The sequence below is a fragment of the Ovis aries genome, chromosome 10 (genome assembly GCF_016772045.2).
Source record: "Ovis aries strain OAR_USU_Benz2616 breed Rambouillet chromosome 10, ARS-UI_Ramb_v3.0, whole genome shotgun sequence".
In the NCBI taxonomy this organism is placed as follows: Eukaryota; Metazoa; Chordata; class Mammalia; order Artiodactyla; family Bovidae; genus Ovis; species Ovis aries.
In genome coordinates this window covers 72,326,028-72,342,619 of record NC_056063.1, presented here as the reverse complement: position 1 = coordinate 72,342,619, position 16,592 = coordinate 72,326,028, and the positions used below count along the sequence as shown (strand labels likewise).

The following is a 16,592-nucleotide window of genomic DNA, read 5'->3' as shown; positions in this document are numbered from 1 at the left end:
GGTGGTGGGATGAAATGGCTTCCGTTTGTAGGGGCAGGTGGATAGCTCTCTGTTCAGGCAACCTGTGTCAGCCTCCAGGCTGAAAATGAATGAACCAGGCACCTCCTAAGCCAGACTTTTGGTTCCATTTCCCTCTGTGCCTAATGCCTGACTGCTGTGGTTAGTTAGACCTTCAGCCAAATCCTGTCCTCCTCTTCCCTCTGCTGATAGATGGGGTTTGCTTTATCCATGCTGCCCCAGGTTTTCTTGTGTGTGCATGGTGGCATTTCCCCAGGAAGTCACCCAGAGACTTCATCTCCCCTGCTCACTCTTCTGGGGTGGGATTGGGAAGAGCCCACCTTCATCTGTCATCTGTTGATGACAGCTTTACCCCATTGATTCTCTGGGAGCACGTGAAACGTTGTTTAGGGACACAGAGGTGTATGATGAGAGTGGCTCTAAGTCCTCCTGCTGATCCCAAGAGACCTCTCCTTGCCCTTCTACTATTCTGGGTCTTCTACTCGAAGGCCCTGGGGCTAACAAGAAGTGGGAACCCCAGGGCCCTGGGAATTTTTTATGTTTTTATCTTTGGAAATTGAAATTGTTTCGATAATTTTCTATTTAGCTACCTGATTAAGATATAAGGGAAAAAATATATTTTTTTATATAAGGAAAAATATAGATACAAAATATAAGGATATAAGATATAAGAAAATGTATATAAGATATAGGGAAATATATATATAAGGGAAATATATATGTGTCAAAAATATTTTTAGGGATAAGTGAAGAAGAACTTTTGCAATTGTGTCCTTGTGCCTTAAAGAAATCATGTCTGGCACTAAGTTGATGAGCAAGAAATTTTAACCTAATTATTTAAAAATATAATTTCCTGAGAATGAAGTTGACAGAAAATATATAGAAAGGGCAGATACTGTGGAAAAGTAACCAGCTTTAACTGACTGCCTTGCCTTAACATTTTTTTCCCATTTCAGGCCTGCTATTTCAGGCCTGGTTAAAGTACAGTGGAACAATGTCTTTCAAAATTGTTTGAAAGGAACTAACTTTACTTTGCTGTTGTCCTGTCTGTACTATTCTTATTTTTCCTCATTAATAGAACAGGCATTCTCATCGCACATACTGGAACCAATAGAAGAACTTTCAGAGGAAGAAAAAGGTAACAATGAGCTTGATCAGGGTTTATACCTGCATCAATCACATTTAGATGCTAAAACCCAAGCTTTGAAAGTACTTGAGTTTTATTGTAGGGTATCAAAATTAGGAAGGCATTTATGTTTGGATTACATTTCCAATCTGTCTGTAGTATTCTGGCATCCTGTTCCCATAATGTGCTGTTATAGTTCCGCCCTGCCTTACTGTTTTTTTAGCATATGAGTAAGAAATTTTCTATGTCAGGGAACTTGAAAAAAAAATTTAAGCCATATGTCAGTGCCAAGATTTTCTGATCAGGTGAAAAATTGACACAGTTGTGTGCCAGATTATATAAAAATATTAATACCACAATAGGCATTTCTCATACCCTGAATCTATCAAATGAATAAGTAAAGTGCCCATTTCAAAAATTGTTTTTAATAGCAAGGAAGGCATAATGTCTAAGCTCTGAATGTGGAATATTTACATGCAGAATATCTCAATGGCAGAATTTGAGAGCTGTTACAGGTTTGGGGAGTTAATTAAAGTTATTACTGCTTCCTCATTTTATTTGGCAGTAATAATAAAAATTATTTCCTATCAACTAATTTTTAAAGTTTGTGAATGTTTATTTACATTATTAATAGTATTTTCTAATGACTTAGAGATCCTAAAACAATTATATTTGGATCAGTTTATCATAATTTTCTCCTTAGTAATGCTTTACCATATTTTACTTCTTTCAGTCAGTTCAGTTCAGTTCAGTTGCTCAGTCGTGTCTGACTCTTTGCGACCCCATGAATTGCAGCATGCCAGGCCTCCCTGTCCATCACTAACTCCCGGAGTTCTCTCAAACTCACATCCATAGAGTTGGTGATGCCATCTAGCCATCTCATCCTCGGTCGTCCCCTTCTCGTCCTGCCCCCAATCCCTCCCAGCATCAGAGTCTTTTCCAATGAGTCAACTCTTCGCATGAGGTGGCCAAAGTACTGGAGTTTCAGCTTTAGCATCATTCCTTCCAAAGAAATCCCAGGGCTGATCTCCTTCAGAATGGACTGGTTGGATCTCCTTGCAGTCCAAAGGACTCTCAAGAGTCTTCTCCAACACCACAGTTCAAAAGCATCAATTCTCAAATTGTTAATATTTATATGGGCTGTGGTTGTATCATTTTTGTTAGGAAGAAAAGTAAAATTATACATTCTAACATGTAAATTCTTAATGTTATAACTTCTGTGTTCTCTAGACTTGTCCCAATTTTTTTGTTGTTGTATAAGGATACAGATTGAGAAGGGACTAAATCAAGCATATTTGTAACATCTGCATGATATTTTTTCTCATTTTACTTGCATGTAACATGCTTGCTTTTTCATAAGTATCATTTAATGATGTCCGGAACACAAGATCCCTTATTCTTGGAAGAATCCCAATGAAAATGTCAGGAGGTTCATAGATAGGGTCCAAAATTTTGAAACTAGTGTCTCCAGTTACATAGTTTGTACTGTTTAAAATGAGTCAGCTAGGTTCCAAGAGGACTCCTGGTTTGTCCATCATCACCATTTCAGTTCTAGGTTTCACCCACTGCACATTCTGCCTGGGCTTCTTTTAGCTTTCTTCTACTTCAGACAATGTAAGGTTTGCGTTGCTGATGGCAAACACCATCATTGGCTGTTGCCACATTTAGGGAGCCGAGTTGGGAAACTCATCTTTGCCACCCACCATGTGTTCAGACACAGCTCTGGTGGAGATGGGTGAGTGCTGAGGACCACTGGGATCAACTGAGTCCCAGCGCACTGTTACAGAAACCAGTGACTGCATCTTTCTAGTGCCTCCGTGGAGCCAGCTGGCTAGCAGCAGACTAATTGCCATCAACAAATTCCTCTGCTTGTACTAACATTTGCAGACAAATGCCTGTGCAGCTGAATTTTGGCAGTGATTTGCAAAAACACTACAGCTTTTTACCAAGAATTAACTCATCCTTTGAGGCAGACTTGATCTCACTTCCGTTGGATGTTAGAATGTGAGGGCCAGGAGGGATCTCAGGGGTTATTTTATTTTTCAGAAACCTGGAACACAAGGGGATTAGGAGCTTGCTCCAGGTCATTGAGTTTAATTAGTGACAGTGGCTGGGACTAACGTCCAGGTTTTCTGTTTTCCATGGTTTAATGCAAAGGACAAAGTGATGGAAGAAGGCAAACAGGTCCAGCCTTTGCAGGACTGGCTGGGTGGCCTTTGGGGAATTCTCTACCTCTCTGGTTTTAGAGTCCTGTGAATAATGAGGAAATTGAGTACTAGACGATCAAGTATTCTTGATCGTATTCCAACGATCTTGATTCTTGATTCTTGATTCCAACTCAGAAATTCTGTTGTGTGTTGCTTTTTGTTTTGTTTAACTGCTTGCTTTGCACTACAATTATTTGCTTACCATGAATGGTATGGTGCGTTAATGAGTCTGATATAACTGATTACATGTATGGGCTATTATGCGTTAGCCTGGCCATCTGCTTGGGCATGCTTTATGTTTTTTAATTAGAGGAAATGCAGATTTCTAGAATAGTTTGTTTTTATCTTGGTGAAACAATATGTGCTTTACCTAAAAATCTTCAGTTCTGATCGTCTTTCAAGTCATTCATTTCACCTTTACAGAAAAGGTTTATCTTTATTATCTTTTCCTATCTATTCTACCTTCTTTCTCTCGCTTTTGTCTTGCCAGCCCCAGGTTCATAAGACTTCTTCATATAAAAGTTTTTCTAATTATTCACAAATGACTTTCCAAAGTGAGCACCCACTTATGAAGGAATTTAAGGACAGAGGGAAATCTTCCATCATTTGGGGGAACTTGGGCATCAAAATGAACTTGTCATCAGGGCTGAAGGTGAACTTGGACCAGCCAGCAAATTAATTCCGTTACCTCTGTCAATGGCCTTGCAGCTCTTCTAGACTGTGGCCAGTCCGTTCCGGGTGTCGCTTGACCCCTGCTTGTGGCCCCATGTCCTGGAGCCTCTCTTCAGACTGTGCTTCTGTGTTTTTTTTTTTCTTTTGTATCTGAGATGCTGGCCAAAGAATTATCTCTGCCTAACTGAGACAGGAGGTGCATCTATTTCAATAGTAGCTCTATGAATTCCAGGCTCTCTCTTGGTACTTCTTTTTGCTTTCAGCCCTGGACAGTTGCAGACTTGATGGCCAACCAGCAGCCAGAGTCAGCGGCAGCCATATCTGCAGCTAAGCCCTCTAGGTTTTCATGGACTCAGTTCCTAGGGCAGAAGTTCTTTTTTTTTTTTTTTTGTAGTTTCAGAATATTGGGAAAACAGCAGCATAAATGCTGAGAATATAAAATTTAAGATTACATCTGACTTTTATCCATATGGTAGCAAAGTGTAGGAAAGCATCATCATGCAGGCTTTTCCCTCCTACTTAATGGACCAATAATAATGTGGCTAATTTTGCCTGAAATTTGTTAACAATGGACAGAAATATTCTTTACTGTTGGAATTGAACTAGTGTTTAGAAAGCATCTTAACCAAAAGGCATGTTGTTAAGATATTCTGCAAATCCACGTGCCATGAGAACCTAGAAATCCCATCTGCTGAGGCCAGTGAGACCTTGAAAGAGCGGAGTCTCTGTGGGGACCTGCAGCCCCAGACCTGGACAGTGGAATTTGGTGCCACTTTCTTTGGGTGAAATGCTTTTGTTAGGGGAACAGGCTTCAAAGTGACAATAGTACCATCATCACCTTCTCCAGATCTGCCTATGGTGTTCACTAAGGGTCTGAACTGCCCAGCACTGAGGCTGTTTCCTAAGCCTTCATTTTCCTTTGACACAAGCACTCGGTTGTTCAAGGTCATACAGTCCTGCCCCTTTCTCCAAACCTTCTTAAACTAGACATTTTTTTCTAGAAGGAAATAAAAGGAATAAGGAAGGACACATTGAGAGACTCTGTCCTGTTATTTTTTGTTTCAAACTTTAGGTTGTTTTAAACAAAATATACTTTTCCTAAGACTTTTGTTCATTTCTTTTACATTTTGGTAAGTATTTTGAGAGAGATCATAATCTTCACATTTTGAAATTTTATGTGAACTTAACATCCACTAAATTTATTACATAAAACTTAATTATTAGGCTTTTTCTTCACTAGATGAAACCTAAATTCTAACTGGATTTAGGAGAGATGATTTCTTTAGGAAGTAGTAAAAATAATTTTAGGATAAAATGTTAAACTTTTAAATATCTCTAGAGACTTATTTCTCACATTACTTATCTGGCTATAATTTGGTTGAGTAATCAAGAAAAAGTCTTTGAAGATCCTGAAGTTTTGAAGCAGGCTTAAGATAATTTTAAAAGCTATAATACTTAAGGATTATATATTATGCTGAATGACTAAAATATTCAAAGACTTGAAAACATTATAAATGCTTGCTTGCTGTTTAGAAGTTGTGTTTTGCCATTTTCTGCTTAGAGGTTTGATACATTTGTTTAATTCCTTTTTACACATTATAAAAACCTTATTTTAGGAAGAGAAAATGAACAGAAATTAAATGACAACAAGATACATATAAGGAAAACTTTGAAGAATAACCCTTCCCTCACTAAGGAAATAAGAACCGTCTTGGAGCAGAGTTTGGTGGAGAAACTGGAAACCTTGGGAATTAATGCAGTAAGTTCACTCACTTTGGGAATATTTACTGGTTTAGTTTTATTTTGTTTTCTAAATAATAAATGATCAGAGAAGAGGAGGTGGCATGCCAGTTCTGTTATATTTGGAGACCAGAGCCTAATGCGACATGATTCATTAAACACTTTGCTGGCATTCACCGTGTACCTGACACCTTTCAGAGAGCTTTCCCAGTGTTAACTCATTTAAACATAGAGATTGATCTCTGAGGTAAGTGGCAATCAGTTCATCTGCATCTTGCAGAGGTGAAGTCATTGATGCAGGTCACACGTTAGTGATGAAGGAGCCAGGATTTGCCTCTAGGCAGTTGCAGAGCTGCTTACATTCTGATGTTAGCTCCAAACTATGTCTATTACAAAATCAGCAGCACTTATTAAATGAATGGGTGAATGAATTATATTTCATGGTGTTGTCAGATTGAGTGGTTGCATACATAAAATACAAAACCTGAATTGAACAACCTGAATTTATATATTCCTGTTTCTGCGTATGAGTATACATATTACGTGTGCATGTGTGAATGTGCAGTGCAAAAGTATGCGTACCTGTGTGGGTGGTTTATGCAGTTGTGTGCACATGGACATGTGTGCATTGTGTGCATGCATGCATGCACGTTTATGTGTGCAGATGCACGTGCTGTGTTTGTGTATGTTGATCTGTGTGTATATATTGTGTATTCGTGTGTGCATAGGTGCATGAATCTGTATGCATACGTGTATATGTGTATCTACACATGTGCATACAGTTGTGTGTATCTGAATGTATGTGTGTATACAAAGATGTGTATTTACAGATGTGTATGTATGTGGGGTGTGTGTGCATGATCTGTAACTACCACCCACGTCAAGAAATCCATCATTTCCAATATCCTAGCAGACTCTGTTTGGCTTTCCTAAGTCGATATTGCTCCGTACTCCCCAACCAGAGGCAATGGCTATTCACATTTAGTTTTGTTTGTTCTTAAACCTCATATGAGTGGAATCCTACACCGTGTAGTATTTGGGTAATTTGTTTTGCTTATGATTTTTCTTTAAGATTCATTCATATTATTTCATTTCACAGTAGTTTGTACTGTAATATTGTGTTGTATAAATACACTACATTTTATCTGTTCTCCTGTTGAGGGCCATTTGGATTTCCAGTTTGGGGCTTTTTTGGCTTTACATTCTTGTACTGTCTTTTGGTGGACATGGACATTCCTTTCTCTTGGATGTATATCTAGAATTGAAATTTCTAAGACTATACATGTTTAGTTTTAGTAGGTGTAGCCAAATAACTTTCCAAAGTATAAACATTGACAATATCCCTATGAGTGTGTGAGAGCTCCTGTTGCAGCTGCGTATGGTTTTGGGGTTATATGTTTCATTTGGGACATTTACTTTTATCCTATGAGTATAAAAACACCCTTTTTAAAAATAGAATGTATAGGTTTTTGTTTACTTTTTTGTCTATCTGGGCTTTAACAATTAAGTTTGGAAATAGTGAGTTGGAGATCTAAACTTATTTCCAGTTGGACCAGTTGTTTCAATATCTTTTGTTGAATAACCCACCCTTTCTTTGTTTGAAAAAGCAGTTTTATCATAAAGGACATCTTTACATACATTTGGATTTATTTTTGGACGTTCAATAATTTTATCCTTTCAATTTTTTGACATTTGTTTGCTAACACCATACTGGTTTAATTTTAGTAACTTTGTCCTATATTTTAGTATGTGTTACAGGCCATGCCTTTTTATTAGTCTTATTTCAAAAATTTCTTGGCAGTTCTTTCTTTCTTTTTTTTTTTTGGCAGTTCTTTCGTATTTTGTTTTCCAGTGAACTTTAGAAACAGCTGCTGCAGTTCCAAAATAATCCCTGCTGGGATTCTGATTGGAATTGCTTTAAATGTTGTGTATTATTTAGGAAGAACTGACATTTGTACAGAATTGTGTCTTTGCATCCAGCATCAGGGTATAGGAAGACAGGCGCTGAACACCTGCTCACACAAACAGGTGGTAGATCCATAATGACTATAGGATGTGAAATGAAGGAAAAGTAGAAGGGATTGAATAATTGAGGTCAGAGAAACTGCTTGGAGGTGGCAGTCGATCTGATGATGGAGATTTCTGCCCTGGGCAGCTGGATGGGTGGTGGGGCCACTTCCTGGAATGAGGAAGACTGAGGGAAAGGTGAGGGAGGAGATGGGAGTGTGTGTGTGTGACACTGATATCGAATACATGAATAAATCACTCTTTAACTGGTTTTCTTAGAACCTTTCAAATCCTGAAGAATTTTCTGAAATCACCTCTTAAATTATGGCATTTTCATAATTGAAAGCCTGATGCTTTTCCTCTTACCTGTGGCGTAACTAGCCTTGAAGTTTTTCACTGTGGCATCAGTCTCCTTTTCTGCTCTCCTCACCTGTTCCTCTGTAGCATTAACCCCTGGACACCTTGACTGTCACTGCCTCATCGCCTGCCTTCCCCACAAGGTGCTCCCATCTGATCCCACCCTTCTTTTTACTTGTTTCATCTACTCATCCTTCAGGGCACAGCCCAGCCTCCACCTTAAGCCTTCTTGGGCCACTGATGCCTCTGATGGCCTGAATCTCTGAATTCCTCCAGCCCTTGTGGATTCATTAAGTGTTTATCACACATCTTGCATTTTTGGTTAATCAGTCATAATCAGTCACTCACATGCCATCCATGCATTCAGTCCTGATCCCAAATGCACAGTATTCCTAACCAGCCATGTATAATCTTACATGCTTCTTATGTGTCCCGTTGCACCTTGAGCTCCTTTTGGGGCTGGGACCATGTATTATATATCCCCATCTTACATATAGCAGTAAGGACGAAAGATTGGCACGGTTAATGCAGACAAACATCCATGAAATGAAAAACATCAAAGGATAATTGATTAACTTAATGTTTTGTTCCTTCAGGATATACGTGGTATTCCAAGCGATCACTTGAATAGAGTGCTAAGAACTGTAGAATCAACAAGACATGAGCGAGAAAGACAAATACCTAACATTCAGCAAATTCGAGAATTCCTTGAACATCAGGTCAGCTGTAAAATTGAAGAGAGAACACTGCTGTCCACAGGTAAGACTGTCACCCACTGCCATTTCATGTCTGCGGAAATATTGATAGAGCAACCATTTCATGATTTTATATGGTTCACAAACCTTGGCACTTAATCGGCAACTCTGTTACTGTTTGAACCATTAAATGTTGCATTTTAGATTGTATTTTTACAATTAAAAACCTCCTGTAGTATGGACTCTAGACCCTTGAGATGGGCTTGTTTGTTTCAGCGCCAATGTAGACAATATTGTAGCATTTTCTTCTGCTTTTCATGCAGTGGAGACTCACAAATGACACTACTATTCCAGACAGGTATGGTGCTTCTCAAATGGACACCCTTTCAACTGGAGAACTACCCAAAGCAATACACCTTCCTCCCAAAAGCAGACAGCTGATTAGACAAAGACCTGTTTTTTCTGATAGAACATCCATTCCAAAGTGAGTATTTTCAACTCTAATTTTTTTTTTTTTTAATATTTGTCTCAGCTTGGGATGCTATAACAGAATACCATTGACTGGGTGGCTTAAACAACAGAAATATATTTTCTAACACTTCTGGAGGGTGGAAGTCTGAGATCAGGGTGCTAGCCAACATAGTCAGGTTCTGGGAGGCTTCTCTCCCAGGACTCACAGATGGCCAGCTTCTTACTGTGTCCTCATATGCCAAGGAGAACAAGAGAGCCGGAGAATAAGAGAGCCTTGGTCTCTCTTCCTTTACTTACGGGGGCACTAATTCCTTTCAGCGTCGGCCCCATCCTCATGACCTCATCTAAACCAAATCACCCCATCTCCAGATACCATCACGCTGAGGGCTAGGGCTTCAACGCAGGAATATTAGGGGGCCACAAGCATTCAGCCCACAGCAGTGTGTGACTCAACAGAGAATCACACTTGGAATGCCTACCCTTCTCTCAGTTCAGGAAGATTCATAAGTGCTCACCCTCTGAGAAAGCAAAAATCACCAGTTCCATAGAACTCTATTTTAAATTACATGATTTGCTCATGCTGGAAATATTTTTCTCTTGCTTTTAGAGTTAAGAAAAATGCCACAGAAGATCATTTTCCCAGGAGGTCTTCCACTATTGTGTGAGTACTGAGGGAGCAGGGAAAGGTGGTTTTTAAAAGTTCTTTTCACTGAACATTCCTTTTACTGTAAATTAGTATGTTCATTGTGGTTCACTAGAACCATAATTATTACATATCATATTTAATCTGTGATTCCTTTGTTACACCTTCATTTCTTTATCCTAAGTCAATATCATTTGTGGCCTCCATTAACAAGTGGGACCACACCTGAGTCATGTTTGTTATTCCCCACCCCCACCCCTGCCTAGTTTAGTAATTTTCGATAAGCATGATGAATGCGTGATGTTGCTTTTTAGTGGCTGGATCCATGATGGTGTATCTGGATAGAATTTTAGTGTTCCAGCTTCCTGTGGAAGTTGTTAACGGCCTTAGACCTTACTCTCTTAGGCTTGCTTAGGATACTGAGAACCCTATCTCAATCGTTCCTTAACTGTGTGACACTGATTCAGTTGATTACCTGTTTTAAGCCTCAGTTTTTCTATCTGTAAGATGGGATGATGCTTCCTCTTTCACAGGATAGTTCTACAAATTAAAATGAGAACATATAAAAAGGACTTGGCCTCAGTGCTTGGTACTTGTGGGTACTCAATAAGTTGTAGGTATATCATTGTTATTAATTATGAGTAAAACTAATTTTATGATAATTGAATTCCATAGTAGAGAGAATAAATATAATAAAGACACTGTAAATGATAACTCACCCTTCAGAAGCACTTATCGTGTAATAATCTCATGGGAAGAGCTTTATTTCATGGGATGTAGTGTAACTGAACATTGTGTGGAATTTAGGTACTCAGTGAATATTTTTTAAATGAATGGATACTGCTCTGAATTTGTTTCACTTTAAAATGAGGTGATGATTTACATGATACACAAATGAGTGTGTGTATTCATATAAAAGTACTTGGTTCAGTTCAGTTCAGTTGCTCAGTCGTGTCCGACTCTTTGCGACCCCATGAATTGCAGCACGCCAGGCCTCCCTGTCCATCACCATCTCCCGGAGTTCACTCAGACTCATGTCCATTGAGTCCGTGATGCCATCCAGCCATCCCATCCTCGGTCGTCCCCTTCTCCTACTGCCCCCAATCCCTCCCAGCATCAGAGTCTTTTCCAATGAGTCAACTCTTCGCATGAGGTGGCCAAAGTACTGGAGTTTCAGCTTCAGCATCATTCCCTCCAAAGAAATCCCAGGGTTGATCTCCTTCAGAATGGACTGGTTGGATCTCCTTGCAGTCCAAGGGACTCTCAAGAGTCTTCTCCAACACCACACTTCAAAAGCATCAATTCTTCGGTGCTCAGCCTTCTTCACAGTCCAACTCTCACATCCATACATGACCACAGGAAAAACCATAGCCTTGACTAGACTGACCTTAGTTGGCAAAGTAATGTCCCTGCTTTTGAATATGCTATCTAGGTTGGTCATAACTTTTCTTCCAAGGAGTAAGCGTCTTTTAATTTCATGGCTGCAATCACCATCTGTGGTGATTTTGGAGCCCCCAAAAATAAAGTCTGACACTGTTTCCACTGTTTCCCCGTCTATTTCCCATGAAGTGATGGGACCGGATGCCATGATCTTCGTTAGTAATGCATGCATGCCTGTGTGTGTCCTCAGTCGTGTGGACTCTCTGCAAATGACACTATTTTAAAAGACAGCATAGTTTTATCCCAGAAATATTTTTTTCCACTATAAAATATGTTTCTTAGGTGTGTAAAAACTAATATTAAAAAAATACAAAATTTGAGTTTAGAGGAGTAATGTCCTAACTTCAGTCCACTTTGGTATCTAGGCCATGTGGCATGTGGTTGGCAGATGTAAATTTGAAATGACCATTCCACCTTTTGCATAGTAAGTCCTCGGCCTGGCCGCCATCTTGTTCTGTGGCCACACGGGCGTTTGTTAGGCTCTCTTGAGAAAGTTCCACCCTCTTTAAGGGGCATGCTGCTGCTGCTGCTAAGTCACGTTAGTGGTATCTGACTCTCTGCGACCCCATAGACGGCAGCCCACCAGGCTCCCCCGTCCCTGGGATTCTCTAGGCAAGAACACTGGAGTGGGTTGCCATTTCCTTCTCCAGTGAATGAAAGTGAAAAGGGAAAGTGAGGTTGCTCAGTCGTGTCCGACTCTTCGCGACCCCATGGACTGCAGCCCACCAGGCTCCTCCGTCCATGGGATTTCCCAGGCAAGAGTACTGGAGTGGGGTGCCGTTGCCTTCTCCATATTGTCTGTAAATCCTGAAACAGGGAAACAGCGCCCCCTGTTTGGGCTTTGATTTGTTTAGGACTCCTCCCTTCAGTTCCGAGGAGGAGCTGGATGCTGACGACCTCATCCAGGCGTTCACTTCCCCAGATGTACTTCCTGTGCTGTCGTCTAAAAGCAACAAGAGTAGTTTTGGAAAGAGCGCTGTCGTCAAAAGCGACACTGACTGGACCGAGGGAAGTGAAATTGAGGACTCTGATATTTCCCCCAAGCCCACAGGTAAGCTTTCCTTTACTGAAAATCCATCTGGAAATTTTGATTTTCGGACAGTGGTTCTCAACCACAGTGCTTCTGTGGACAGTGGTTCTCAGCTCTCCATACTGGGCATCTGAGCTGAGAAAGTTCTCGAGGAAACGATGTGAAAGTAAAATGAAAGTGCTAGTCCCTCAGTCGTGTTTGACTCTTTGCCATCCCCTGGACTGTAGGCTGCCAGGCTCCTCTGTCCTTGAAATTATCCAGGCAAGAATACTGGAGTGAGTAGTCACTGGCTTCTCAAGGGGATCATCCCAACCCAGGGATCCAACTCGGGTCTCCTGCATTGCAGGCAGATTCTTTACAATCTGAGCCACCAGAAAAGAGAATATGGGGTTAATCAAAAAATTGTTGATACCTGAGGAAAAATGGAAGGGGCTTAGCAAGTAGTTGATGTTCAGGTGGAAGGAGAGGAAGGGGTTGGGGGTGTCTGGATATACTAGTAACAAATGCAAGGGCTGCTGTAATGAAGTACACACACTGTGTGGCTTAAACCACAGAATGTCTCATAGGAGCTGGAAGACCACAATCAAGGTGGCAAGGGTGGTTTCTTCTGAGAGCTAGGAGGAGAGGACTTGCCCTGAGTCTCTGTCCTTGGCATGTAGATGGCTGTCTCCTCCCTATGTCTCATCACATTGACTTTCTCTGTGGGTGCCTTTGTGTCCAAATTTTCCACTCTTGTCCAGCGACACCAGTTGTGTCAGATTAGGGTCCTCCTTAATGACCTCACCTTAACCTGATTACCTCTTTAAAGGTCCTGTCTCCAAGTAAGGTCACCTTCCGAGGTAATGGGGGTAAGGACGTCAACATACACATTTGGGACACAATTCAATCCCTAATACTGTGTGTCTTTGAGAATAACTGTTCTAACACACCATGTTGCCTTTTGAAAATGGGGCAATTCTAAAGGAATGTGAGGTCCAAGTTGGTGATTGCTGATAATTTGCCAAGGAGAAGAGGCAAAAGTGTCATTTAAGAAAAAAAAGAAAGAAACTCTGTTTAATGCAACTTAAAAATCGTGTGTTCTTAATTGATATGTAAACATATCAGATGTAATTAGTTTATTGTATAGAATTTGTATATACCATGTATTTTTATAATATGTAAAATATAACTTTTAAAATTGCTTTTGAAAATACCATATGAATATTCATTCACACAGGCTGCCTGACTGAAATTAAAGTTTCTGATCCTGAGTCTGAATGACATCCTTTTTTTGATTTAAAATAAAAATGTTATTCTTCTAGTCTAAAAGATCATGATTTTTTAAATGGCATTATCTGTGATGCTTGGACTCTCTGTGGAGAAGGAAATGGCAACCCACTTCAGTATTCTTGCCTGGAAAATCCCATGGACGGAGGAGCCTGGCAGGCTACAGTTCATGGGGTCACACAGAGTCGGACACAACTGAGCGACTGACACACAGTCTCTCTCACATTGTAAGATTATTTTGGAACTGAAGATTTAATTTTTTAAACTTTACCTGTTTTCTATGGGTCCTATAGGAACCTCCATTAAAACATTAACTGGAAAAGTTGAAAAGACGGTTTCAAATCACAGAAATATGAATAAGCCAGTTGGTGGAATTAATGTTGCTGACATGTTCATCAAAAAAGAACTAAAAGAAGATCTAAAGGTGAAGTCACTTTTACTTGTTAAACATACACAAATTTATCTTTCAATGAATATATCATAATAATTGTATTTTGTAGTGAAATGTAAAACAAATACAATTATTAGTATAGTAGAGGTTGAGATTTTTAATTTATCTTGTTTTCAGTATTGCATTTCCATAGGGAATCAAAGATACTGAGAGGATAACTGGTAATAATACATCCTGTGCTTATCAGGTTTTACAGGTTTTCAGAATCCCGTCACGTGTATTATTTGACACTGGCAGATATTAGGTAGTTTGTTCACAGAAACTTGTGACTGAACAGAATCTGGACTTTCAGATCTGAGTCCAGGAATCTTTTTGCTACCAAGACATGACCTGGAAGTAAAATAGGGACTTTTCAGAGTTTATCCCCACTTGGCAGCTGGAGTCCATAAGACATGCTTTAGAGACTAGGACCCGGGCGGAGGACAAAGCCGAGCTCTCCTCCTTGAGACTTCGGATACACTCCAAGGTCTGGCACCAGGCCCTGGAAGTGCTCCTGTGGATGGAGACCTGGGTGGGCTTCTCTTTGTTGACTGGGTCTTCCAGTAGTAGTTGCTGTTTCTTTAATTTTTCACTTACACTAGATTTAATTCTTCTCTGCTCATCTGTGGAATCCAGAGCATTCTGTCCAACTACTTTCATAAGTTAGTGCCATTTGTGTTACACAAGCCCCAAATGACAAAAAGTCACATCAGTCAAGAGCCACTGTGTCTTCCTTAAAAGGTGCACTGGAGAAATACACAGTCTTTCCCATCGGGGCCGCTTTTGCAGGGCCCTCGTGTGATCTCTCCTGCAGTTAAATGTCTTAGCATCACAGAGGTAAGAGCCCCAGAGCTGGTCTGACTGCTCCTTGGGGAGCATCCTGACTTGACTTTACAACATAGTTTCTGGAATTTTCTAAATTCACGATTGCTGCGTAGGAAACATACATTTCCACGGCAACAGACAAAAAGAGGTGGTTCCCTCTGCTTTCGAAGCACAGATTTCCAAACCCATTTCATCGCCCTCGGAGATGATGAGAGACCCTCTGAGGCTCCCAACTTCTTACCATTTAGCGTCAGTGGCCCAGTCTGTTTGAGGGGCTCTAACACACATGGTTTCTTTAGGGAACATTCATTATTCTCCGCTTTTTTTTTTTTTTAGTGTACAGATGTGGATGATGATGACTGGGACATATCATCCTTAGAGGAAGACAGATCTATAGGAAGAAAAGCTGGGAGAGAACAGAAGGAACCTCCTCCACCTGTGAAGAATGAGTCAAATTCTACTCAAGTGCCAAATGCCTGGGGTGCAGCTAACCCGAAAGGACTCAAGGGAGAAGGTTCGCAGCTTTGATGTCTACCAGAAGCCTTTATAAATACCAGACTACCCTAATGGGCTTCCCTAGTGGCTCAGCGGAAAAGAATTTGCCTGCCAAGCAGGAGACATGGGTTTGATCCCTGTGTCAGAAATATCCCCTGGAGAAGGAAATAGCAGCCCACTCCAGTATTTTTGCCTGGGAAATCCCATGGACAGAGGAGCCTGGCAGGCTACAGTCCATGGGGTCACAAAAACGTTAGACACAACTGAGTGACTTAAAAAACATTATTTTAATAAGGACTGAATGTGAACAACTTACTGATTTAGTATCTATTTACTAATTTTCTAAGTTTTAATTTCAGTGTCTAATCTTTTATCTTTAAAAATTTTAAATATCTAATTTTGAAAGTGCCCTACAAATACTCTTCATGTAAATGCCTCCTGCTACTGCTGCTGCTGCTAACTCGCTTCAGTCATGTCCGACTCTATGCGACCCCATAGACGGCAGCCCACCAGGGTCCCCAGTCCCTGGGATTCTCCAGGCAAGAACACTGGAGGGGGTTGCCATTTCCTTCTCCAGTTTATGAAAGTGAAAAGTGAAAGTGAAGTCGCTCAGTCATGTGCGACTCTTAGCGACCCTATGGACTGCAGCCTACCAGGTTCCTCCATCCATGGGATTTTCCAGGCAAGAATACTGGAGTGGGGTGCCATTGCCTTCTCCGAAATGCCTCCTAGAAATTTACATTTCTGATACATACCTAAATGAGGCCACTTTTTTCCTGTCTTCCTGTATTCATCTGTCTACGTGTTAAATATTGTTATTTTCTTCCAAGGGAGATTCTTCTTGGAGCATTGTAGCCAGTGGAATGAAGGACCAGGGAAGCTGTTTACTGCCATTGATCCTATCCACCCAGGCTAGAGTCTGGATAATAAGTCCAGTCGCTTAACCTCTCAACACATTTAATTTTTAAAATCAGAAAATATTATTTGTATTTTTTTGAATCAGAGAAGTTCTTTTCCACGTCCCCCCTCACCCCCCACCCCACCCCACATACACACAGTGCCTCCTCCTAGCCATCCTATATCCCTGCAAGTAACCGGCTCAGACTTGTTTCTAGACTTAGCAATTTTAGACGTGAACTTTCTAGGTGCTGATAACGACAGATGAAGACT

The 16,592-nt window shown here is 40.5% G+C and overlaps 1 protein-coding gene across 3 annotated transcripts in view; it reads left to right on the top strand.

Moving 5' to 3' along the window:
• Positions 1 to 16,592, top strand: part of DZIP1 (DAZ interacting zinc finger protein 1) — a 50,163-nt gene that overhangs the window by 31,670 nt on the left and 1,901 nt on the right. For 2 of the 3 annotated variants that reach the window (XM_042255011.1, XM_027973717.2), the window contains exons 15-22: positions 1,097 to 1,156; positions 5,640 to 5,782; positions 8,724 to 8,886; positions 9,177 to 9,306; positions 9,901 to 9,954; positions 12,231 to 12,427; positions 13,966 to 14,096; positions 15,264 to 15,441. In XM_042255011.1, the coding sequence (XP_042110945.1) occupies positions 1,097 to 1,156; positions 5,640 to 5,782; positions 8,724 to 8,886; positions 9,177 to 9,306; positions 9,901 to 9,954; positions 12,231 to 12,427; positions 13,966 to 14,096; positions 15,264 to 15,441 (1,056 nt within the window). The remainder of the gene's footprint in view (positions 1 to 1,096; positions 1,157 to 5,639; positions 5,783 to 8,723; positions 8,887 to 9,176; positions 9,307 to 9,900; positions 9,955 to 12,230; positions 12,428 to 13,965; positions 14,097 to 15,263; positions 15,442 to 16,592) is intronic. The other variant, XM_027973718.2, reaches the window with a different exon arrangement.